General features: G+C 40.8%; 1 protein-coding gene across 1 annotated transcript; it reads right to left on the bottom strand.

The window, feature by feature from the left end:
* Positions 1-9,694: 9,694 nt before the first annotated feature.
* Positions 9,695-23,031, bottom strand: P2RX7 (purinergic receptor P2X 7). The gene is made up of 13 exons (XM_053457504.1): positions 22,909-23,031; positions 18,837-18,969; positions 18,457-18,528; positions 16,926-16,998; positions 16,556-16,649; positions 15,415-15,495; positions 15,083-15,212; positions 12,101-12,237; positions 11,696-11,789; positions 11,116-11,181; positions 10,899-11,021; positions 10,638-10,745; positions 9,695-10,222 (listed from the first exon to the last, which is right to left on the bottom strand). The coding sequence occupies exons 1-13, from the start codon at positions 23,010-23,012 to the stop codon at positions 9,716-9,718; spliced, it is 1,722 nt and encodes a 573-aa protein (XP_053313479.1). The 5' UTR covers positions 23,013-23,031; the 3' UTR covers positions 9,695-9,715.
* Positions 23,032-25,394: the final 2,363 nt, after the last annotated feature.

Genomic DNA, 25,394 nt, shown 5'->3' on the forward strand with positions numbered 1-25,394 from the left:
TATAGTGATCACATTGTATTTTCCACATACACCACCTATAGTGATCACATTGTATTTTCCACATACACCACCTATAGTGATCACATTGTATTTTCCGCATACACCACTTATAGTGATCACATTGTATTTTCCGCATACACCACCTATAGTGATCACATTGTATTTTCCGCATACACCGCCTATAGTGATCACATTGTATTTTCTGCATACACCATCTATAGTGATCACATTGTATTTTCTGTATACACCACCTATAGTGATCACATTGTATTTTCCGCATACACCATCTATAGTGATCACATTGTATTTTCCGCATACACCATCCATTGTGATCAGTGGCGACTCTAGAAACAATATATAGGGGGGGCACACAAGATACCACAGTCAAACTGGGGGGGCATTCATAATTTCCAGAAGTAATGTGCTATGGAATTATACTTTTGTTATTGGGCTAAAATAATACTTGATCATTCAACATGGGAAGCCTGAAGCCACAATTGAGTGCGACTAATCCTTGAAATAAATATTATAACACAATAAATAACTTTTCCACTAAATGATTTCAGGGCCTTGAACGTTTTGTCCCCTGAAGTCCCTACAACTTCAGGAGGGCATTTTATCTCTGGATAAATATAAATTAAATAATTCCTACTGTAAGTTAAGTGCCAGGATTGTTAGCAATCACACTCCTATCAAGCCAAGTCAGCCAGTACATGCTTGGACAGGGTGGCTGTAAGTTATGTGCAGACCCCATACTGCTGGCAGCATCAATACGCAAGGGGGGCAGCTAGCTAGGTTTCAGCATGTACTGGCTGACTTGGCATGATAGGAGTGTGATTGCTAACAGCAATCAAAGTCCCATCATGCCTAGGTTCTAGCACTTACACATCCAACCAGTAAATGCTGGAACCTAGGCATGATGGGACTGTGATTGCTGTTAGCAATCACACTCCTATCATGCCAAGTCAGCCAGTACATGCTGGTACAGGGTGGCTGTAAGTGATGTGCAGACCCCATACTGCTGGCAGCATCAATACACAAGGGGGGCAGCTAGCTAGGTTTCAGCATGTACTGGCTGACTTGGCATGATAGGAGTGTGATTGCACACAGCAATCAAAGTCCCATCATGCATAGGTTCAGGCAGTTACACATCCAACCAGTAAATGCTGGAACCTAGGCATGATGGGACTGTGATTGCTGTTAGCAATCACACTCCTATCATGCCAAGTCAGCCAGTACATGCTGGTACAGGGTGGCTATAAGTGATGTGCAGACCCCATACTGCTGGGAGCATCAATACACAAGGGGGGCAGCAAGCTAGGTTTCAGCATGTACTGGCTGACTTGGCATGATAGGAGTGTGATTGCTAACAGCAATCACAGTCCCCTCATGCCTAGGTTCCAGCACTTACACATCCATGCTATCACACACACATTCATTCATTCATATACTCATTCATTCACAGATTCATTCCCTCAATTACGCATACTCATTCAAACACCCTCCCCACCCCCTTACCTGCACTGCAGCTCCTCGATGCCGCTCCCAGACTTCAGCAGAGGGCGTGGCCTCCCTCTGCTTTCTCTGCTAGCTTCAGCTTCCTCTACGCAGTATAGAAGACCCTCCCACAGGTAAGTAGCAGGGCTCGAGGTGCGGCCCGCGTAAGATCAGTTGCCCTGGCTGCCGATCTTACGTGGGCCGCACCCTTTCTCTCCTCCGTATTAAAAAAAAATAATAATAAAAAAAAAGACGGGATTTAAAGTCGCATTGCGACTTTATTCCAAATTCGGCAGGGGGGGCAACAGGGGGGGGCAAGGATTAACCTGGGGGGGCAATTGCCCCCCCTTGCCCCCCTGTAGCGACGCCACTGATAGTGATCACATTGTATTTTCCGCATACACCATCTATAGTGATCACATTGTATTTTCCGCATACACCATCTATAGTGATCACATTGTATTTTCCGCATACACCACCTACTTGATTTGAACATGTGCGAGGGCCGACCATTTTGCCTGACATTCATTGAACCATTAAAATTAAATGCAAATTAACTATTTTATGCAAAGTTTATTGAAAACGGCATACTTTTGTGCCTTGGATGACAAATCTAAACAGGTGTTAAATCACTCTGCCTTTAATATAAAAAAAACAGATCTATATTTGGGCAACTTATCGGTGGGGCCTTATCAGTCCGGAACGCGGGCCACAATTGGCCCTCGGGCCGGACTTTGGACATGCCTGACCTACAGTGATCACATTGTATTTTCTGTATACACCACCTATAGTGATCACATTGTATTTTCTGTATACATCACTTACAGTGATCACATTGTACCGTATTTGCTCGATTATAAGACAACCCTGATAATAAGACGACCCCCCAAAATCTGAATATTAACTTAGGAAAAAAAGAAAAAACCTGAATATAAGACGACCCTAAAGGAAAAAAGTTTTACCAGTAAATGTTAATTCATGTAAACTATTTTTTTTTATAAAAGCTATTACTGAGAAAAATATTTTTTTTGTTTTTATTTCCTTGTATTTTCCAACCTGTTTCGCACATCTGCCCCCAGGCTTGCCACACCAATATGGCACTGTGGCCCATGATATGCCTTTTAACCCTCTATATGCCACTGTGCCCCATGGTATGCCTTTTGATCCCCTATGTGCCACTCTGCCTCCAGAAATGCCTTATACCCCTATATCCCATTCTGGCATTTAGGGGGTTAAAATGCATATTATGGGGCAGAGTAGCATATAGGGAGGTATAAGGCATTCCAGGAGGCAGAGTGACATTAAGGGAGTTAAAAGGCATTGTATAGAGCACTCTGCCTCTAGAAATGCCTTATACCCCTATATGCCACTCTGACATTTAGGGGGTTAAAAGGCATATTATGGGGCAGAGTGGCATATAGGGAGGTATAAGGCATTTCAGGAGGCAGAGTGCTCTATTAAATGCCCCCTTAACGCCACTCTGCCTCCTGAAATGCCTTATACCTCCCTATATGCCACTCTGCCCCATAATATGCCTTTTAACCCCCTAAGTGCCAGAGTGGCATATAGGGGTATAAGGCATTCCAGAAATGCCCAATGCCCCCATTTAACACACACACACACACACTTACCGGTGCTTCCAATTTCCTGCTGTATTGCCGGAGCAGCGGAATGACGTCTCCTTCCGCTGCAGCTGGAAGGAGGTGGAGTTGGCAGCGGGGGTTTGTCTGCGTCCGTCGCGCAGACCTTCCCCGGCTGTCAGAGATCAGAGTTCCCCGCACCGGTGCGGGGAACTCTGATCTCTGACAGTCGGGGAAGGTCTGCGCGACGGACGCAGACAACCCCTGCTGCTAGCCACACCTCCTAACGGCTGCAGCGGACGTTGTCTACGCGGACCGCTTAGATGACAACCCGCTGCCCCGGCAATACAGCAGGAAGCACGAGTAAGTGTGTGTGTGTGGGGGGGTGTTAAATGGGGGGGGAGACAGGAGGATCCAGGTCCCCTGCAGCGGTGCGGGGGATCTGGATCTTAGTCTTATAATCAGACCTCTATTTGAGGTCTGATTAGAAGACGACCCCGATTAGAAGACGAGGGGTATTTTTCAGAGCATTTGCTCTGAAAAAAACCTCGTCTTATAATCGAGCAAATACGGTATTTTCCGCATACACCACCTAAAGTGATCACATTGTATTTTCCACATACACCACCTATAGTGATCACATTGTATTTTCAAGTAAGAGGCACGTGGGGCGGGGCTTCTTAACATACAACCATACATTCATCCACACACACCCTCTCTCAAACATACAAAATGCTCTCACAGCAGTGTAATGCACACCATTCATTGAACCATTAAAATTAAATGCAAATTAACTATTTTATGCAAAGTTTATTGAAAACGGCATACTTTTGTGCCTTGGATGACAAATCTAAACAGGTGTTAAATCACTCTGCCTTTAATATAAAAAAAACAGATCTATATTTGGGCAACTTATCTGTGGGGCCTTATCAGTCCGGAACGCGGGCCACAATTGGCCCTCGGGCCGGACTTTGGACATGCCTGACCTACAGTGATCACATTGTATTTTCTGTATACACCACCTATAGTGATCACATTGTATTTTCTGTATACATCACTTACAGTGATCACATTGTACCGTATTTGCTCGATTATAAGACAACCCTGATAATAAGACGACCCCCCAAAATCTGAATATTAACTTAGGAAAAAAAGAAAAAACCTGAATATAAGACGACCCTAAAGGAAAAAAGTTTTACCAGTAAATGTTAATTCATGTAAACTATTTTTTTTATAAAAGCTATTACTGAGAAAAATATTTTTTTTGTTTTTATTTCCTTGTATTTTCCAACCTGTTTCGCACATCTGCCCCCAGGCTTGCCACACCAATATGGCACTGTGGCCCATGATATGCCTTTTAACCCTCTATATGCCACTGTGCCCCATGGTATGCCTTTTGATCCCCTATGTGCCACTCTGCCTCCAGAAATGCCTTATACCCCTATATCCCATTCTGGCATTTAGGGGGTTAAAATGCATATTATGGGGCAGAGTAGCATATAGGGAGGTATAAGGCATTCCAGGAGGCAGAGTGACATTAAGGGAGTTAAAAGGCATTGTATAGAGCACTCTGCCTCTAGAAATGCCTTATACCCCTATATGCCACTCTGACATTTAGGGGGTTAAAAGGCATATTATGGGGCAGAGTGGCATATAGGGAGGTATAAGGCATTTCAGGAGGCAGAGTGCTCTATTAAATGCCCCCTTAACGCCACTCTGCCTCCTGAAATGCCTTATACCTCCCTATATGCCACTCTGCCCCATAATATGCCTTTTAACCCCCTAAGTGCCAGAGTGGCATATAGGGGTATAAGGCATTCCAGAAATGCCCAATGCCCCCATTTAACACACACACACACACACTTACCGGTGCTTCCAATTTCCTGCTGTATTGCCGGAGCAGCGGAATGACGTCTCCTTCCGCTGCAGCTGGAAGGAGGTGGAGTTGGCAGCGGGGGTTTGTCTGCGTCCGTCGCGCAGACCTTCCCCGGCTGTCAGAGATCAGAGTTCCCCGCACCGGTGCGGGGAACTCTGATCTCTGACAGTCGGGGAAGGTCTGCGCGACGGACGCAGACAACCCCTGCTGCTAGCCACACCTCCTAACGGCTGCAGCGGACGTTGTCTACGCGGACCGCTTAGATGACAACCCGCTGCCCCGGCAATACAGCAGGAAGCACGAGTAAGTGTGTGTGTGTGGGGGGGTGTTAAATGGGGGGGGAGACAGGAGGATCCAGGTCCCCTGCAGCGGTGCGGGGGATCTGGATCTTAGTCTTATAATCAGACCTCTATTTGAGGTCTGATTAGAAGACGACCCCGATTAGAAGACGAGGGGTATTTTTCAGAGCATTTGCTCTGAAAAAAACCTCGTCTTATAATCGAGCAAATACGGTATTTTCCGCATACACCACCTAAAGTGATCACATTGTATTTTCCACATACACCACCTATAGTGATCACATTGTATTTTCAAGTAAGAGGCACGTGGGGCGGGGCTTCTTAACATACAACCATACATTCATCCACACACACCCTCTCTCAAACATACAAAATGCTCTCACAGCAGTGTAATGCACACCATTCATTGAACCATTAAAATTAAATGCAAATTAACTATTTTATGCAAAGTTTATTGAAAACGGCATACTTTTGTGCCTTGGATGACAAATCTAAACAGGTGTTAAATCACTCTGCCTTTAATATAAAAAAAACAGATCTATATTTGGGCAACTTATCTGTGGGGCCTTATCAGTCCGGAACGCGGGCCACAATTGGCCCTCGGGCCGGACTTTGGACATGCCTGACCTACAGTGATCACATTGTATTTTCTGTATACACCACCTATAGTGATCACATTGTATTTTCTGTATACATCACTTACAGTGATCACATTGTACCGTATTTGCTCGATTATAAGACAACCCTGATAATAAGACGACCCCCCAAAATCTGAATATTAACTTAGGAAAAAAAGAAAAAACCTGAATATAAGACGACCCTAAAGGAAAAAAGTTTTACCAGTAAATGTTAATTCATGTAAACTATTTTTTTTATAAAAGCTATTACTGAGAAAAATATTTTTTTTGTTTTTATTTCCTTGTATTTTCCAACCTGTTTCGCACATCTGCCCCCAGGCTTGCCACACCAATATGGCACTGTGGCCCATGATATGCCTTTTAACCCTCTATATGCCACTGTGCCCCATGGTATGCCTTTTGATCCCCTATGTGCCACTCTGCCTCCAGAAATGCCTTATACCCCTATATCCCATTCTGGCATTTAGGGGGTTAAAATGCATATTATGGGGCAGAGTAGCATATAGGGAGGTATAAGGCATTCCAGGAGGCAGAGTGACATTAAGGGAGTTAAAAGGCATTGTATAGAGCACTCTGCCTCTAGAAATGCCTTATACCCCTATATGCCACTCTGACATTTAGGGGGTTAAAAGGCATATTATGGGGCAGAGTGGCATATAGGGAGGTATAAGGCATTTCAGGAGGCAGAGTGCTCTATTAAATGCCCCCTTAACGCCACTCTGCCTCCTGAAATGCCTTATACCTCCCTATATGCCACTCTGCCCCATAATATGCCTTTTAACCCCCTAAGTGCCAGAGTGGCATATAGGGGTATAAGGCATTCCAGAAATGCCCAATGCCCCCATTTAACACACACACACACTTACCGGTGCTTCCAATTTCCTGCTGTATTGCCGGAGCAGCGGAATGACGTCTCCTTCCGCTGCAGCTGGAAGGAGGTGGAGTTGGCAGCGGGGGTTTGTCTGCGTCCGTCGCGCAGACCTTCCCCGGCTGTCAGAGATCAGAGTTCCCCGCACCGGTGCGGGGAACTCTGATCTCTGACAGTAGGGGAAGGTCTGCGCGACGGACGCAGACAACCCCTGCTGCTAGCCACACCTCCTAACGGCTGCAGCGGACGTTGTCTACGCGGACCGCTTAGATGACAACCCGCTGCCCCGGCAATACAGCAGGAAGCACGAGTAAGTGTGTGTGTGTGTGGGGGGTGTTAAATGGGGGGGGAGACAGGAGGATCCAGGTCCCCTGCAGCGGTGCGGGGGATCTGGATCTTAGTCTTATAATCAGACCTCTATTTGAGGTCTGATTAGAAGACGACCCCGATTAGAAGACGAGGGGTATTTTTCAGAGCATTTGCTCTGAAAAAAACCTCGTCTTATAATCGAGCAAATACGGTATTTTCCGCATACACCACCTAAAGTGATCACATTGTATTTTCAAGTAAGAGGCACGTGGGGCGGGGCTTCTTAACATACAACCATACATTCATCCACACACACCCTCTCTCAAACATACAAAATGCTCTCACAGCAGTGTAATGCACACCCCTCCAGCCCTTCAGGTGACACAATCAGCCACCTGTAATGGATACAGCATGTAAGCATCTATGTGTACCTGTAGGAGTACCCAAAGCTTATCGGTACACAAGCAGGCCCTTTAACTCTTTGAGAACCTGGGGTTGGGGCACATTTTCTATGTGGTGGGGCCCAGTACAGTTTAGCTGTAGTTACATTTTCCTTTATCAGGGAATGGATCTATCTAATCTGAGTGAATACATATAACCCTTGATAAAGGTAGCAGGGTGATTCAAGCATTGGGGGGTCTTGCATAGTGTCTGCCTTTTTTGTTCTATACCTTTCATGCTCTGAGGATATGTATGTATGTATGTATGTATGTATGTATGTATGTAGTGTGCAAGAATATTGTATGTGCTTGCTTGTGCTTGTATGTGCTTTTACCCTCTCCCCCCTGCTTATACCATCTTTGCTTTTTTTACATATCAATAATACACCTATGATTCACAGTCACTCACTAATTCACTTTCATTCACACAATCATTTATTCTTTCACACAAATTATTTACACATATTCATTAATGCATCCACACATTAATCCATCCATTCTCTCTCTCATTCTGACTCTTTATTTCAATATTCTTGCCACCCTCCATATCTACCCTATCTACCCCCTCTCCCTCCCTATCTACCCCCTCTCCCTCCCTATCTACCTCTTCTCACTCCATATCTACCCTATCTACCTCTTCTCACTCCCTATCTACCCCCTTCTCACTTTCTACCCTCTCCCCCCTTTGAAGTTCACTTACCTTGTAGAAGTCCAGCGGTGGGATCGCTAGGCCTCCGTCTCCCAGTTCTGCCGCGGTGCGTGTGGCTTCACTGCTAATGACGTCATATTCTGGCGCTCAGCTTGAAATGCCGGCACCACGACCAAGGGAGAGGCCTCGCGGAGAAGAGTGAGAGGTGCCAAACGGTGCCGACGCCACTGTAGATATGCCCCTCTGCCCCCCAGAAATGCCACTCTGCTCCCTAGATATGCCACCCTCCCAACTTACCAATGCATCCCAGGACTCCATGGTGTCTAGCGAAGGCAGGTGGTTGTCGTCTTTACGATGCGGGCCTCTCTGGCCGCCTGCTATATAGGAGGATCCAGGTCCACTGCAGTGCTGCGGGGGATCTGCATCCTCACCCTGCTGCTTGCCCGCAGTAGGGCTAAATGAAAAAAACAAACCTCTGCCCGGCGTCCCAAACTGCATCTCCAGGGCTTCGGGCGATACAATCTGCGCATCCCTGCACTAAACCCCTATTATAGGCTGCACCCCCACTTTAAAGACTTAAAGTCTGTGTCCAGGAATGAAGTCTCTTTTTACTCATTGGGGGTCCTGCCTCGTTTTCAGAGATTCGTACAAATTGACGGAATTGGCAAATTTGGGTAAAATTGTAATTCATACGAAAATCTGTCTTGAGGATACATCTGACAGCTACATTTGAATGGTGTGTATCTGTTTCTTCTCTAGATCACTGCGCCAGCGAACATTGTAGCGTGTTAATTGATTGGCATATACTTTGTAATTTATTATTTTATATTTGCTGATTCTATACAAAAAATGTAAAGAATAAAAGAGCTAAAGTTAATCGCTAAACATAAAATGATTAGAGATCTTGGAATCAGACAACATTTCTTGACCCCATGTTAATAAATCAATATTTCTGAATAAAGAGAGAAGGCAATTGTTTGTACAAAAATACATAGAACATTTATTTTTTTATGATTGATGTACTAAAGAGACTTCATTAAAAGGTCAAAGGGTATTTTAGCCCAGATGAAGTATAAAACGCATGCAGAAATTACCCCATAACACAAATATCCGGAGAATATTGGTTTTACCGAAAAGTAACTGGATTTATATGTAAAAAATATACATTTAACTTTATAGATTTATATTGTAATCAGCAATGCTTTATATACTATCTTGTTCCATAGATCATTTGTTAGGTATTAAGATGCAGTACAAAATTGCAAAAATAGATTATATAAAAACGTTAAGTAAAAGTGTAAAAAATACTTTCAAACTAAGTGTCTGCTTTGTGTTATAAGCGATATGGAATCAGACTGCCTCACGATTACATGACTCTATATTAGAAATGTTTAATTTGTTAAAAACACAAAATACTTTTTTCACAGCGGAGAATGTTTTTACTGTGTGTATATTATTTAAACAGCAATCACTTCTATGAAACATGTCTAGTATTGTGTCCGGGGAAGAAGTCTCTTCTTTATTAAAGTAATATAAAATTATGAAATGTGACCAGATGTTTATTTTGAGGAGTGGTAGGTTGATGAGGAGGAAGATGCACCTACATCATGGAAAGATGTTTCAGCAAAATCATGTTTAAATACCCTTTCTATTTCATGCTTACAGCAGTTTGGTATAACAGCAAAGTCCAATACCACCTTATTAGACGCAAAACGCCACCGAATGTACTGTTTCTTTGCACAGTCAAGTAATTCTGTGTTGCTTACGGAACTGGCTTTTAAAAGAGGATTACTGTACTGGAGAACATATAGCAAGGTTTCTCTGGACAAAACCAGCCTTTTAAACATATCGGATCTTGTTATACATTCTCCATCCTCCAACCTGCAACAAAGCTGATCTTCAAATGCCTTCATTTTGGAGCATTTTGAACACTGGCACCAAGGAGGACGTAGAATGGTTTGGTCAAGGTTTCCTTTGGTAAGTGGCTGTGCTTCTGCTTCACTGGCTGTGGTGGTTTCAGAATAGTTTTGTGGTATGGTCTCAGTGATGTTTGCAAATGCTTCTCTCTGACAATGGTAAGAAAGATTAGAAAAGAGGCATTACATTAAAGAAACAATTATTTTGAGTTTATCGAAATAAACCCTAGGGTTTATAGTAATCACAATGAGAGGACAACATTAGAAGGCTGGAAGATGATAAGCCATGTTTTACATGGCAAGCATCAACCACCTCTTCCCACTCTGTCAGGGTGGGGACTTGTCTGGCAACATGAAATGTGAAAGGACATCTTTCAAAACTAGGTCGACTACACTTCCTTTACATGATAATTTATTCTTCCTGTAGGACACAGATGTTTCATGTTGATTTATAGTTATGTATTGCAGATATCCAAGATTCTGGGAATAAGCTTAGCTGTAACACGTGATACATTTGGCAATAAATAGAATCCAACTATATCACCTTCTGAAATCTAAAATGTACCTTGATATGTCGGCCTCTGGTCTTCTGCAAACTTCTATTCAATGCTTTATCCACCATGATAATCTCATCGTGATCCACAAATGAAACAAACCTGAGTTTCTGGCATGACTTTGAAAGACAAAAAAAGTTTTGTTGGTTTCTTTGATGAAAAGAAAATAGTTGTTTACAGATAGACCCTGATGGGTTTTTATTTTGTTGGCATAATTAAAGAATATCAGACCATATTTCTTTATGATTTACCTCAAAACAAATGTACTTTACCGTTAAAATAGAGGGCCCAGTGACCTTTTCGTATTTCAGATCATCATAAAACTTCTGGGAAGATTTTGGATCACAACAGCTTTCACAATATAGACCGATGAGAACGTCAATTAATACCGTGGCCTAATATATATAAAACAAAAACAAATAGGGCATCTCAGTTTTCATGAAACATACTTTCTGAAATAAATTTTGTATGGTAAAACTCCACACTTACCAACCCAAAGTAAGACAAATAAGAACCGATGAATATTATCAGCCGAAACCATCTGAACTGGCCTCCCTAAAAAGAATCCATAATATATTTTAATTAAAAGAAATACATTGCAAAAAGCAGAAAATATGAGCATTAGACAATTAAACAACGGTAATGTATATGCTCACAACAATTCTCCCACACCACTACAGAGCAGTTTCCATAGAGAACAGTTTTCCTGCACTAATTGATCCAACTATCTACTGTGCCCCTATTCCATTTATCCCCCTATAAGAATACGACAATTAGAATAAATATTTAGTGAATTGTTTTCCCTCTGGTTTGTCTCATATAGTTTTACTACATGCTAATGTGAAAACCCAGAGATGAGCATTTAAAAAGAAGTGTCATTGTCACTCTTCTGATGCAAGTTATATTAAATCAAACATTTTGAGAAATACACACAACACGTGGACACATTTAAAAGGGCCTAACAGGGTTTGATTTCTGTTTATTTTAATATAACTAATTTATTATAGTGAAACTAATTATTCTTTTTCAAAACTAACACAGAATAATTCATATTAAATCAATGTATTACAGTGCCATAGACTTGAATGTCAAATCGTATTCCGGTGGCCTTTATTAATGTCCTTTGTTCACCTCTGTTTGGAGATTGGTAGTATCTGGCAAACCTGAAAAAAAATTGACACTATTTAGCACTGATGCAGCCCAGACAATGTCGCATACTTAGACTCTTGGACCTGTGTTACGATTCAGTTTCATTAGAAAAATATGAATTAAAAGAACTATAAGACTTTGTTATTCCATATAAACCAACAGTTAAACTTTAGATCTTCTCCCTTTGTCCCAGAAAGTCTTTTTGTCACAGATAGCAGAAAAATGTGACTATACTTTTAACTGCAGACTGGAAATTAGGATATTACAGTAGCCCTGTATAAAACATGATACGTGTTGTGGGTATTCTACTTATCATATTCCATACCTGAAGTTTAAACCGGGATACAAACGCTCATCAACAACTTTATCATCCAACCGCCGAAAACTGTAGTGAGGTCGACAACTAAATGCCCAGAAATCAAGATCACAGTTCCAGTTGATTTCAATGCCCATTATACCACCCTAAAAAGAAATTACACTCCTACATCATTCAGTGCAGAAAAAGCTATCATAGTCATAGAGTTATAAAGTTCAATGACATAGATGTAGCACTATAATGCATTTACTGTTACCTAACGTAGTAACCAGCAGGGTCTTTAACTACACCAATTCATAAATGTTGTGAAGACTGGTTTTCTTTCCCATTGTTTTCTTACGCTTATGTGAACCTTGAAAAATGATTTCTCTGCATGCTAATCATGACTTTTCTAAGATTAATGCCTAAACCAGGATGCCTTTAGGTAATTAGGCAAAATTCCAATGTATCCAGTTAGTGATCATTAAATCCAAATTCATTGATGTATATTACACCAGTCCCTTTGTTCTTGTAAAAGATATTAATTTAAACTTATAAACCAGTTAAATGATGTGTCTTCAGTCATTCCTGATTGTAGACCCAGTTGAGTAGTGCTTCTCACCTTTGGTTTATGTCCAAATTGTGCTACTTGGTACGTCCTTTTTACCCATTGTACAGTGCAGTGGGATATGCAGGTGTTATACAAATCAATTAATAATACTCAATGAAAGGTTAAACACTGATCTCCCCAACCTGGCTATTAACACTATAGAGAGCCACAGTCCTTCCTAGTTTCCTTCTGCTGCCCTGGGTTATGTCTACGGAAGCACTAAGAGTAAATATGCCACTGGGAGAGGAGAAGGTGACATTTGTCTTAGGAGCCGATTTTGACGCGATCACTAAATGCTAAGTGCTCCCAGGGCTCATTTTTCCCACCATATATATGGTCGGCACTGAAAAATTAAAACATTTTACTGTGTTTGTATTTTGCCCCTTTTTATGGTTAACTCATAGGGGCTCTAAAAAAAAAAAGGCTTTGAGTGCTGGACCGAAATCTTTTAAACACCACCTGCATCCCGTTCCAGCCCCCTTCTGCCAGTGCTAAATTTTCATTTTATGGGTTTGTATCAGTTTGGAGTATGGGGGGCCCATAATATACCACAGTCAAACTGGGCGGGGCACTAATAAGTCCCACCACTAAATCATGCCACTGAAAAAACTAAATATATATAAATGAGATGCCAAAACACCAGAGTATTGCAGTATGCAGTGATACCGTTTTATTTGATTAACATAATACTTAAAAGACAAGCTTTCAAAAGTTTTCCCCTCTGACTCGGGTATTGCTTCAGAGAAAGAGAGGAAATCTCTCAAAAGCTTTTCTTTATAGTTTACAAATACGTGCAGAGACAGAGCAGCAGGCTCTCACGCTACCTGGTTGTTGTAGCTAGCTCCTTTTACATCCAAGGGAACAATGAAATGTTGTGCCACTCAGCAATTCTTTTACAGGTTATTTTATTGACACTGCCCTTACACACACCTGCCCATAAACACATATATAAACATACAATGCCTTTACACACACCTGCCAATAAACACACATACACACTTACACTGCCCTTACATACAACTAACCATGCACACTGCCTTTACACATGCCTGCCATAAACACACATATACATATACACGGCCCTTACACACAAATGCCTACACTTGCTGCCTTTACACATATACACATACACTGCCCTTACAGGCTGACTTTACACATACTTGCCTATAAACACATATATAGACATACACTGTTCTTACACACACTTGCCCATGCACATACACTGCCCCTACACACACCCGCTTACAAACACACACATATATACAGATACACTGCCCTTACACCCCTTTCTCATTTTCCATCCTTCAATCATCTTCCATTCAGTTGTGGAAGCGCAAGGTCTGTCATTTCAGACCTCTACTTTAGTGCTCCCTAATCACTATGCGCCGGCTATTGATGCAGAGCGTGGGGATGGTGTCATATCCCAGCGTTCGGCATCAGTTGTCGTCACATGGTGATTAGGGAGCACAGAAGCCGAGGCCTGAAGTGACAGACCTCGCACTCCCTAATGTCGAGCCGGTTAGAGGGGGATTGTGATCTCCCCAACCAGCCCACAATCTTACACCTGCCTCTGCGCGGTCCTAAAGGAGGCGATGCAGGACAGGCAGCCTCTCTGCTCACCCCTTCCCTATAGATACGCTACTCTCTTAGGGGCTTCGTGGTAAATCACATTGCTGGCACGGGGCTTCCAGAAAGTGGGCCCTTGGGCAACTACTCATATGTTTAGATGGCACTGTGCCATTTGGTCCTACAGCTGGGGGGTTCCAAACTCGGGGGTGGGGGGCAAAAGGGGTGGGCAAGGAAAATCTATGGGGTGCAATTGCCCCCCCTTGCCACCCTGTAGCAATGCCTATGGTTTGCATCCCAAGGCTCTCACACAGAGACCAATGTATGCCTTCCTAAAGAGATGGGGCTAGGCACACATAGGTGCAGGCTAGCCACAGTTAGCCTTTAGTATGTTAGGAGTGGGTGGTGAGTAGGTGATAGTGGACAGAACTTGGAGACTCCAGGTCAAACCCAGAGAGTTCCCAGATATACCAGTGTTTAATAATTAGTGGGAGCCTGTATGTATGTTTAAGTGTAAGGGTATAAAAGTGCTAATGTATATTTTGCTTTTGTTACCAGATGGGGGGGTACAGGGGGGCTTTCTAGCCCCCCAGTCCAAATGCAATATTTTAGCTAATGTAGTTTAGCTAAAGGAGACAAACATAAAATACTATTTAATTGCCCTGCAAATAGGTTATGTTTTGTCACAACTCCTCTTTCTTCAAATATCAGTGAAGAATTTGGACATTGCTATATTAATTATGTCTATTTCAGATTGTCTGGTAAACATTGTTCTTTTTTGTTCTTAACTAAACTTGCTCCATTCCCATGCATGTAACACGACCAACTCTACCCACCAGGACAGCTACTTGAGAAAAGCTTTCTCCAGCCTCCTTGAAAACGTCTCCTAATCTGAAGATGGGACAATGGGGGGCTTTGATTCTGTGGTAGATGCAAGAAACATTGTATTCTGGTAGGATGTTCTTTCTGTAATGTAAAAAAAGGAAAAAAAGGTTTATAATAATCTCTGTTATTAACAAATAATTGCATACAAATCAACAGCATAGTGTTAAGTAAAACATAGTGATACCTGTTTAAAATGAATGTAGTCATGTCTAAGTTAGAAACAGGGATGCCTTATAAAGAAATATAAAGTCTATTGCGATGTTGTATAATAAATAGCACTTACGTCGTATAATTGAATTCAGCAAAGTGAATGGTGTTCTTTATCAAAACAGTCAAATTCTCAGCACTTCCCAGAACAGCAGGACTGAAAAATATGAAAGTGAAACACACAATCTCATAAACTTCTTTGTGTCTACAGTGGGAAAAAAACAGATCTGTATCCCCTAAATTACTCTGCAGATTCATCAATAGCTCGTCTCAGTAACTTTTTTCATGCAATTTTAAGGGCCAAATCACGTGATTTTACACCAAAACAACCAGCTCGGTTTGCCCGGTATGATACATACTATAAGACATTATGCATTATTTGGCCCTAGTTCTAGAAAAGGCTGCCTTATTTTCCATGCTGTTATTATCAGTTCCCTTACAGGTACCAGAACCAGTTCCCTACTCACGGGTCTGCCGTACACTGTGCCTCTTTTCTTATATTAGGCTACAAGCCTATATTTGTTCCTTTTATTATTTGTTTTTCTTTTCTTTTCATTTTAATTAAATTTAAAAAATACAAATTCTAACAGGAACTTGACTCCTTGTATTTAATTTTCTTCTATTTATGGGTGGTGGCATTGCAAGGAAATTGTTTCTTTCCAGAACTGGATCAATATGGAATGGAATTTTGTTTGCATGACTATTTTAGAAGAGACCAAATCTCATTTTACCAACATAGACCTGCTTCTGTTTTGAAAATATAAAATAGAATAAACGTGAATGCAGGGATTGTATTAGTAGGGTGAGACAAAGAAGCTGTTGTGAAAAAAGTTCTTTCCACTACCATAAGTCCATACAATAAAGTATTGTGAACAAGTGTAAATTTCAACGATTCTGAAACACTGAATCCTTCTTTACAAATGACGTTATGGTTACATTTTTTCCTATGATCTCCAATGGAAATAATGTGTACAACTCAAAATACAGAGCAATTGCTTTACAATGGAAATGTAAAAAAATTCAGCCACACTAAGCATTTAAGGGTGCAAGTAACAAAATTGTTGCTAATCCATAAAAGTGCAGACACAGTTTGCATGTTTACCACTTACCATTGTGCTTCCAGCAGAAAATGGTTCTTGACTTGCTATCAAGAGCACGTTCACAATATGGTGATTAGAACAAAATCAAGGTTAAAATTATACTTTATAAAGCCTTACTCGGGTGTATTCTTGGACTCCACAGGACACCAGGCACGGATTTCACAGGTTTTGTAAGAAGAGTTATATTGTACACATCGCCCAGTTTGTATTCCTACAAAACAGCATGAATGGTTGCACAGACTATTTTAGACAAGAAAAAATGTAAGATATTCTAGATACTATTGGAACAATAACAATGGTATATGAACCACAAATAATGTGCTTCTCCTGCAAAAAAAGAGTTGAGACAGTCCTTCATAATGCCTAGTTAAAGATTAGGGTTTGAAACAGCAGCATTAACAAGTCACTAATGATAAGGTTAGTAACTATTGTTCTGCGTTTCTCCCTTATTACTTAGAACAACACTAAAAGGAAACTGAGCACCTACCGTTACTTTGTGGGTCAGCGTAGCCTTTTTTGCAAATATCGTCTCGTGAGCAAATAGTTTTTCTGTTCGGAAACTGAAAAGAAAACAAGATTTTAGGATAAACCCACTAAACTGAGTAGAATCATAGGTCCGCACCATATTGCACATCTTAGACTTCAGTGGGAGCCACCAGCTGATTAACAGAAGGAGAAAACGTGATGTAGATTCAAATGTACATTGAGCTTCTCATGGCAGCCTAAAGTCAACTTTGGCTTCTATAAGGCATGTACTCTAGTGCATAAATGTAGGAAATGTGTAATAGGATGGGGCTTTAATTTTGTATTATGTGATAAGGAGAACAAAGAGTCTAGAGATCAGTTAAATATTCAAACTACAATGTGTACAGAAACCCTCTGGGGAGAGTTATTATTTAGGGACAACTTTAGGACGATACACCTAGCACTGTGCTGGTGCCACAGTCTTTACTTTGCTAGGTTCACCACATGTCCTGGACTGGAAGAAAGAAGAGAAAAGGCTGATGAATGTCACCTAGTCAGAAGACTCTGAAGGTAGATATATGTGTGGGAGGGTGTATGTCTGTATGTTTGTGTTTGCTTGTGGACTGTACATGGATAGACATGAATGTGTGAGGGGGAATGTACGTGTGCACCTGGGAAGGATAGTGTGTGTATATGCTCAACCCTTTAAACTTCTTGTCATTTCACCCCTTGTCCCATTAGACCCCTGTTTATGAGCAGGGGTGCACCCCGGCAGTGTAATGGGCAAAGACCTCCAAATACTGCTTGCTAATGATCCCCGTGTGGCTTTACTGAGTAGATGGACTGAGATTTCATTTCATATCCTAGAGAACTGCCTCTGCAGATATATTCCAGCAGAGGTGATACAGAAGGCAGCAGCAGTGGTTGGTTCTCTCGCAAATCCCAGATGATGTGGGAGAACAATTGACATATTCTTCAGACAACACCCACTAATAATTCTGGCAGGAATCCCTCTCCCATGCCTAAATAGCAGACGGTTGTTCTCTGGAATGCCTTAGTTTTTGTCTCCTACAAAAAACTATATTCATGTGTGTTTTTTTTCCATGCAACATCTCCATGCATCCATCAACATTTCCAATATTGCTGGAGATGTTTTTGGCCCCTGTATATGACCTATTATCTTACTGGGCCATTTGGCTTTCTAATCAAATCTGTACACAGCCAGCAAATCTGTGAGATCACCCGTGCCCGTAATGCACAATAAATCGCTGAATTTATATTTCTCACCAAGTTATATGTGTAGGACACAAACGTAGTTGGCCTTTCATGAACACGTAGCCATGTTTCTAAGTTCAAATGCTTCACCATACCTAAACGGAACTCCAAATTCACAAGATAATGATCCAACCCCCTGTGTAAGTGAGATCCAATGCATTCACACAGGTAAAAAAAATCTACATATAGACACATAACAAGTTGACAATTCTTGGGCATATTCACTGCCATTTCAGTGCTGCTCTACTTTCTTAACGTAGCTACAAAAATGCACTTACCTCTGGGCAGAAGCCCTGTGCCTGATTTTCAGTTTTTACTATGTTGGTTAGAACAAAGAATGAATTAGTGCCCTGCGTAAAAACAAATGAAACAATAATGGCAATGTAGTCACTATGCTAGGTAGACAATCATTCTGTCTAAATGGAATACAGTTAATACAATAATCAGAGAAACCAGTCAGCCCATAGTAATTCAGTGATTATACAGAGTGGCTGATAATATGCTGTATTGTTTAAGCTTTTTAATGATTACATACTACAAGTTATTCTCAATAATATGTATTTTTTTTTCGTTGAGCACAAAATATTCTAATTCTAATACAGAATTCTAATTCTAATACAGCTAAAAAATGAAAATTCCCTTTTGAGTTATTACTCACGAGTGATGGTATCGTATACTCTGCGGTATCCCAGATCCTGTTTTCAGCATCTAAAACGCCCTTAACCTTTGTGTGAACTGAACTGATTACAGAGTCTTTTTCTTGGTAGCCCTTTTCAGTAATCAGAATACAACTGCAGGTAAGGGAAGTAAAAAAAAAAAAAAGATAATAAAAACTTCCTTAATTTTCAGGGAAAAAAGTTTTTTCAAAAACCTTAATAATTTGTATTTAATTACAGCTGTTATATTGTAAAATTATGTTATTATATTAATGTAAGCTGTCATAGCATAGAATTATATTATACACTCCCTGGCCACTTTATTAGGTACACCTGTTCGATTGCGTGTTAACACAAATAGGTAATCAGCCAATCACATTGCAGCAACTCAATGCATTTAGACAACTTGCTGAAGTTCAAAACGATTATCAGGATGGGGAAAAAAGGGGATTAAAGTGACTTTAATGGTTGTTGGTGCCAGATGGGATGGTCTGAGTATTTCAGAAACTGCTGATCTACTGAGATTTTCACGCACAACCATCTCTAGGGTTTACAGAGAATGGTCCGAAAAAGAGAAAATATCCAGTGAGTGGCAGTTGTGTGGACGAAAATGCCTTGTTGATGTCAGAGGTCAGACGAGAATGGGCAGAGAATGGGCAGACTGGTTTGAGGTGACAGAAAGGCAACAGTAACTCAAATAACCAAGGAATGCAGAATACCATCTCTGAACGCACAACACGTCGAACCTTGAAGCAGATGGACTGCAGCAGCAGAGGACCACACCGGGTGCCACTCATGCCAGCTAAGAACTGGAAACCAAGGCTACAATTTGCACCGGCTCACCAAAATTGGACAATGGAAGACTGGAAGAACGTTGCCTGGTCTGATGAGTCTCGTTTCCAGCTGCGACATCCAGATGGCAGGGTCAGACTTTGGAGTAAACAACAGGAAAGCATGGATCCATTGTGCCTTGTATCAACGCTTTAGGCTGATGGTGGTGTAATGGTGTGGGGGACATTTTCTTGGCCCCTAAGCACCAATTGAGCATTGTTTAAACACGACAGCCTACCTGCGTATTGTTGCTGACCATGTCCATCCCTTTATGACCACAGTGTACCCATTTTCTGATGGCTACTTCCAGCAGGATAATGCACCATGTCACAAAGCTCACATCATCTCAAACTGGCTTCTTGAACATGACAATGAGTTCACTGAACTCCAATGGCCTCCAAAGTCACTCCAATAGAGCACCTTCGGTATGTGTGCAAGGTGTACCTAATAAAGTGGCCAGTGAGTGTATATCCCCACTCTCACCCTAATAACCTTATTCCAATATAAAATGTTATTTTTTTTCTCATCCAGAGTTGCTACCCCTTTTAAAATACCTCCTCCATACTAAATACCTAAAACCACCCCAAGGTGCTTTGTTATAGCCAAAAACTCCAATAAAGCACTATTTTCAAGTATGTGAAGGGTACATGCATTCTAATTAAAACAAGTAACGAAACATTATCTTGATATCCTAAATTAAATTAAGTGAACAGGTTGGGAGGTTACCTATTAACTTTTAAATTACTAACACTGCCTAGATGGATTTAATATCTATTTTTGAAACCAGAACCAAAATACTAAAATACCAAAACAACCTAAGAATTATCATACAAAATTCAGTTTCATGATTTATTGTATATGTATTATTATTCAACACTACATTTTTACGATTATCTATGAGAATTTCTAAATTAACAGATAGTAAAAATTGTATATTTTATATAATTTGAGGCTGTTCAGCAGTTAAAGGCTTTTGTAGCAACATATAGACAGTAATGCTAGAATGCTTCTTTTTATGTATTTTACAGTTGCCTTCCTCCGCTACTGTGACCACTGAACCTCTCGCTCACTATCGGATGATGTCAGAATATCAGACGCTAGCGCCTTCCTCTCAAGAAACACCAGTCGAGACTAGATGCTTGAGGGTAAAATCAGGAACTTGGTTTAATAGGAAACTAGCTGGTATTTATAAAGAACAAGGGTTATTTACACACAATAGTCACAGCAAGATACACATAGTAGTGGGTCGCTAATGTAGTCTGTGGGGAAGATAGTAAACACAAGAGGTTTCCTGACCTCTGGCTGAAACCTGATGGATATCAGATCTTGGTGCAAATACTGACCATAAAGGTCTTTGTCCTGTAAGTCCAAAATTCAGGTACTCCAAATCTGTATCCAAGCTACACAGTCTTTAGAGTCTCTAGTAATTATGGAAATATGGCACCCAGTACCAGGGGGAAGAAGTAATCCACCCACCTTCCCAAAAACAGAACCCCTTCCAGGAGCCCAAGGGGTACTTAATATGGGATAAAAATCTGTCTCATATAACCAAATCAATTATATTCACCCATACATCTTCCTGCCTGCTTCTTGCAGATGTCTTGTTTCATCTCTCTCTCACTTTCTCTCTCTCTTTCTCTCTCTCTCTCTCTCACACACTCCCTTTCATTTTCATAAAGTGTGACCTCTGAAGATGAAGCATGGGGGGTTCCAGTTCTCATTGTGGCCCCTAATGGACACTTTAGCACTTGGGTTTTTTCCACATTGAACCACTTATCTCAAGACTTCAAAAAGGTCATCTAATGGTGACATTGAAAGTCTCATATATTTAGGCTTTGACACTGGATGGAAGCCTGGATTTGAAACAATGTTATATAGGGCTCCCTCTTATTCCCACTGTCCTTGCATGGTCTAGCTGCTAGTTTGTTATTAGCAGTGTCTCATAGTTTTATTTCCTGTCTGACCCAGTTTGCTGCGTTGATGTTCCTGACTTCTTCAATCCTGACCTCAGCTAGTTCCTGTTTTTGCCCAATTGCTGCCTGTAGCAACTTTTGGCCTGATTCCCGATATTCCGTACCTCTCCATTCCTGGCTTTTTTTTGTTCTACGCTGTCTGGGTTGTAGTGTATTCTGAAGGGCCAGGTGGATTATCACACGCCAGCTCGAACCCAAGGGCTCAACCCAGGGCCGGACTGGGAATGAAAAGCAGCCCTGGAAATAGTTGGACACCAGCACCATATATTTTATGGCGTGGTCAAGCTCATGTGTCCACACATCACACCAGGGGTGAAACTAGAAACCATAGGGCCCGGGCCACCCCAACTTTACAAGCAACATGTCCCACAGTGCCATCTTTACCCCCAAACAACTTGTCTGTGCCACCTTTGCCATCTGCTTCTCCAAACATGTCCATGCCATCTTTGTCCCCAAACAGCTATGTACCCCCATACAGTCTGCCTGTGCCATCTCTGCCCCCTAAACAGCCTGTTTGTACCATTTCTGCCCCCAAACACCCATTCATTCATTCATTCATCCATTCATTTCGGCCAGGTCTTGAAAACACTCCTTTAAAGTCAAATACATACATCTGCAAGTCTCACTCACAATTGTAACACAGAACGTTATGACCCCGCAAGATGCTGTGTATCTATATACTGCCTCATAAGATGGCTGTGCAGGTGTAAAATGTATACTCACTTCTGGTTATTTTATAGAGTAAGTAAGCACAAGATGCCATTGGATATGATAACTAACACTTTCCACACACCTGGTAACAAATACGTATAAAAGCCATTAGCAGCAGTCTTTACATCCAGCTTCACAATACCCCTTGCATTACAAGAATCTCGCATAAATACGCATAACCAGCTGGTCATTTCATCTAAACCATGCTTCTTTTTTTCTACAATCTAAGTGAGGCCAGATTCGTTAATAACCACAAAGTACAGTTACCTAGTAAGAAACATCTGTGAGGCTGAACATATGACATTTTGCAGAAAATTCTGTTTGCACAGTTGTCTTCTAACAGGATGTTTACCCCTGGCGGTATCTTAGTTTGCTTGGATAAGGACATTGCCTATCACTATAAAACATGTTGGAATTTCTTAAAACAGAATAATTATTAACAATAATACTACACTAAAGAAATGCATATGCAAAAGCAATACTAAAAGCAAAACTGGTTACGACTAAACAGTAACAAGGTAACAAAACTTGAAAGAAAATACATGCGCTTAATACTCACCACATGTATACAAATACAGACAAAGAAATGAAATATTTTAGAATGCCGAGAGGAATGCTTCTTATTCGAACATCTTTTTGTGTCGTGTACTCAAAACAGGACATTTTCTTGTGGTCTGGGCTGCATGCGCTGAATGGAAATGCGAAGCACTTGCCTCGTCTCGCTGCTAAACGGAAACTAACTTGTAAATATGAGTCACCCAAGATCTCAGCAGCAGCCAAGTCCATCCCAGGCTTTCTTCTCTGTCTTAGCTTCACACAAATCATTTAAACAGGAGTCTATTTTAATAATAAAAAAATGCTTTCTGTGAAGATACTAGTACAAATTTATATAGATGCAAGTTTACTTTCTAATGTAAACTTTGCATTAGCATTCATTAATACTTTATGTGACTTGGTGACGTAAATGTGGCTATTCCTGTAACTGAGTGAGATTTTCAGAAGAATAATGGATTTTATTTACACAATTTGATTTTTATATATAATCTGCTGTTGCTGTACACGCTATTGTAACTTCCAGGGTTGTAAAACATTGTGATACACTCACACCCACCAAACATTTTGAGATAGCAGAAAAGAGGGGCATAAGGGAAGGAAGGGTGAATGATTTAGAGCCAAAGAGGAACACCTGGGGAGTTTTCGTAAGGCAAATCGTTGTGACACGTGACTATGACTATGCAGGGTATGGATCACCTTGCTTATTGGTGTGAAGATAGAATGGATCTCTATTGCAGCTATCACCTGCACTCAAACTTAAAATAATCAGTTGGCCATAATTGAATTTGGAACATTTAAACCCTTTGAGTCCCAGGGAATTATATTAACCATTGTGCTATGCATGGTCTGACAAATGACTTTTCCTAAATGTCTAACTTGCAGCAGCCTGTTGTAATCAAGCTTCCACAACACCCTATTGCTTTGATCACAGCATTAAAGATATATACATAGTATTAAATGTAATCCTGTAACTGCCATCCAGCAGTAAAGAAGTAGTATAATGTGTGTAATAAACATCATAAGTCAACACATAAAATACATGTAATAATGACAACAATGAACTGTTGTTCATTCTTTAATCCGCAGGTGGTATTTACATGAATCATCTCCTGAATTTTACAGCATAAAGACTATAGAAAAAAAATGAGGACTGCTATATCAGCAATGCTCTCTAGTACATGAAAGGGGTGCCCTGCTGTATGTGACATAAACGTAGAGAAGGGGACCAGTTAAACAGTTATACATCCCCGCAGATCTGCTGATCAACTACATGTAAAAAAAAAAATATGTCAACGCTGTAAATTAATTACAGTCAATGTCAATTTGTGCCTCTAAACGTGCCCTGGCAAGCCCTTTCAGCCATAATAATTAATATGTCAGAGTCAGACAAAGTCAGGAAGCCTTCAGAAACACCCATGCCTGCTGAAGTAATACAATACAGATAAGTTGCACATTTTCTACTTAAAAGTAGGATATTGAAGCCCAAGAATGCAATCAGAAAAAAAAAGAACAAACAATAAATGCCCCTTATTTTTCCTATGGGATGTATATACTCAAGTATTGGCAGCTATAGTGTGCGCACATGACCTATACTGCAATGGGCCTGGCGGTAGCCATGATTTATTTATGTGTGTACTGTGTATGCAAAAAGTACTCACTTTAAATATACTAAAAAAGTCCTAGGTGAAAATGCACATATACACAACCCTCTCCGGAGCAGTTGCAGTGGGGTGTTTTTTTTTAGGATCACAATCTTTTACTTATCTATAAAAACCCTGCTAAATAGATTCTAGCATTTGTCCTGAATTTAGAAATATCCAATGTTTTTTTTTTGTTTTAAACGTTAAAGGGAAATAAGTAACTCTTTCCATGCACTCTAAAATGTGTGGTATTTTTTCCACTCACATTGCACTTTAGGTATGTATTTAAACCTCCTGGTGTGTGTCACAGCCAATATGTGTTCAGCAACATCTCCTGAGTGCAGTGATACCAAGGTTTTTTTGGGGTTGTTTTGGGGCTAAAAGGCCACATTTGGGAGGTGTGCATTTTCTATATATATTTTTGATTTTGCCATCTGGTTAGTCTGCGCCCATGTCCCATTTGAAACATATTTTAACCCGGTCAATTCAATGTACACCATCAAACTATACATTTTTGAAAACTAGACACCCCAGGTTAACGCTTTCCATGCCGGTATTTTTGGAAAGATACAGTGACAATTGTAGGACTTGCTCATAAAAATAAACATTTTATTTTTATAAAATTTCTGGACATATTTTCTTTGAACTGGATGGTTCCACTTATGATGTCATGATAATGATTTTAAATTTTATTACATTTTTTATTTTGGGTGCTGCCATCTTGTGAATAGCAATGCATGTCTCTCCTAACAGCCATCTTGCAGGGTCCCTGATTTTTGCCTCAATACAGTGGCATTACAGCAACACCAGTGGGGCGAAGAAAGCGATTGTCTCTGTGCACATCAATTGT

This window comes from Spea bombifrons, chromosome 1 (genome assembly GCF_027358695.1).
Source record: "Spea bombifrons isolate aSpeBom1 chromosome 1, aSpeBom1.2.pri, whole genome shotgun sequence".
NCBI lineage: Eukaryota > Metazoa > Chordata > Amphibia > Anura > Pelobatidae > Spea > Spea bombifrons.

What these genes read in the sequence shown, in the direction of transcription:
- P2RX7 (XM_053457504.1), bottom strand. Translation starts at nt 23,012, where the DNA reads ATGTCCTGTTTTGAGTACACGACACAAAAAGATGTTCGAATAAGAAGC. An exon ending in GCTGAATTCAATTATACGAC is followed by an intron (nt 15,213 to 15,414) that starts GTAAGTGCTATT and finishes TTTACATTACAG; the next exon opens with AAAGAACATCCTACCAGAAT. An exon ending in ATTTGTCTTACTTTGGGTTG is followed by an intron (nt 11,022 to 11,115) that starts GTAAGTGTGGAG and finishes TATATATATTAG; the next exon opens with GCCACGGTATTAATTGACGT.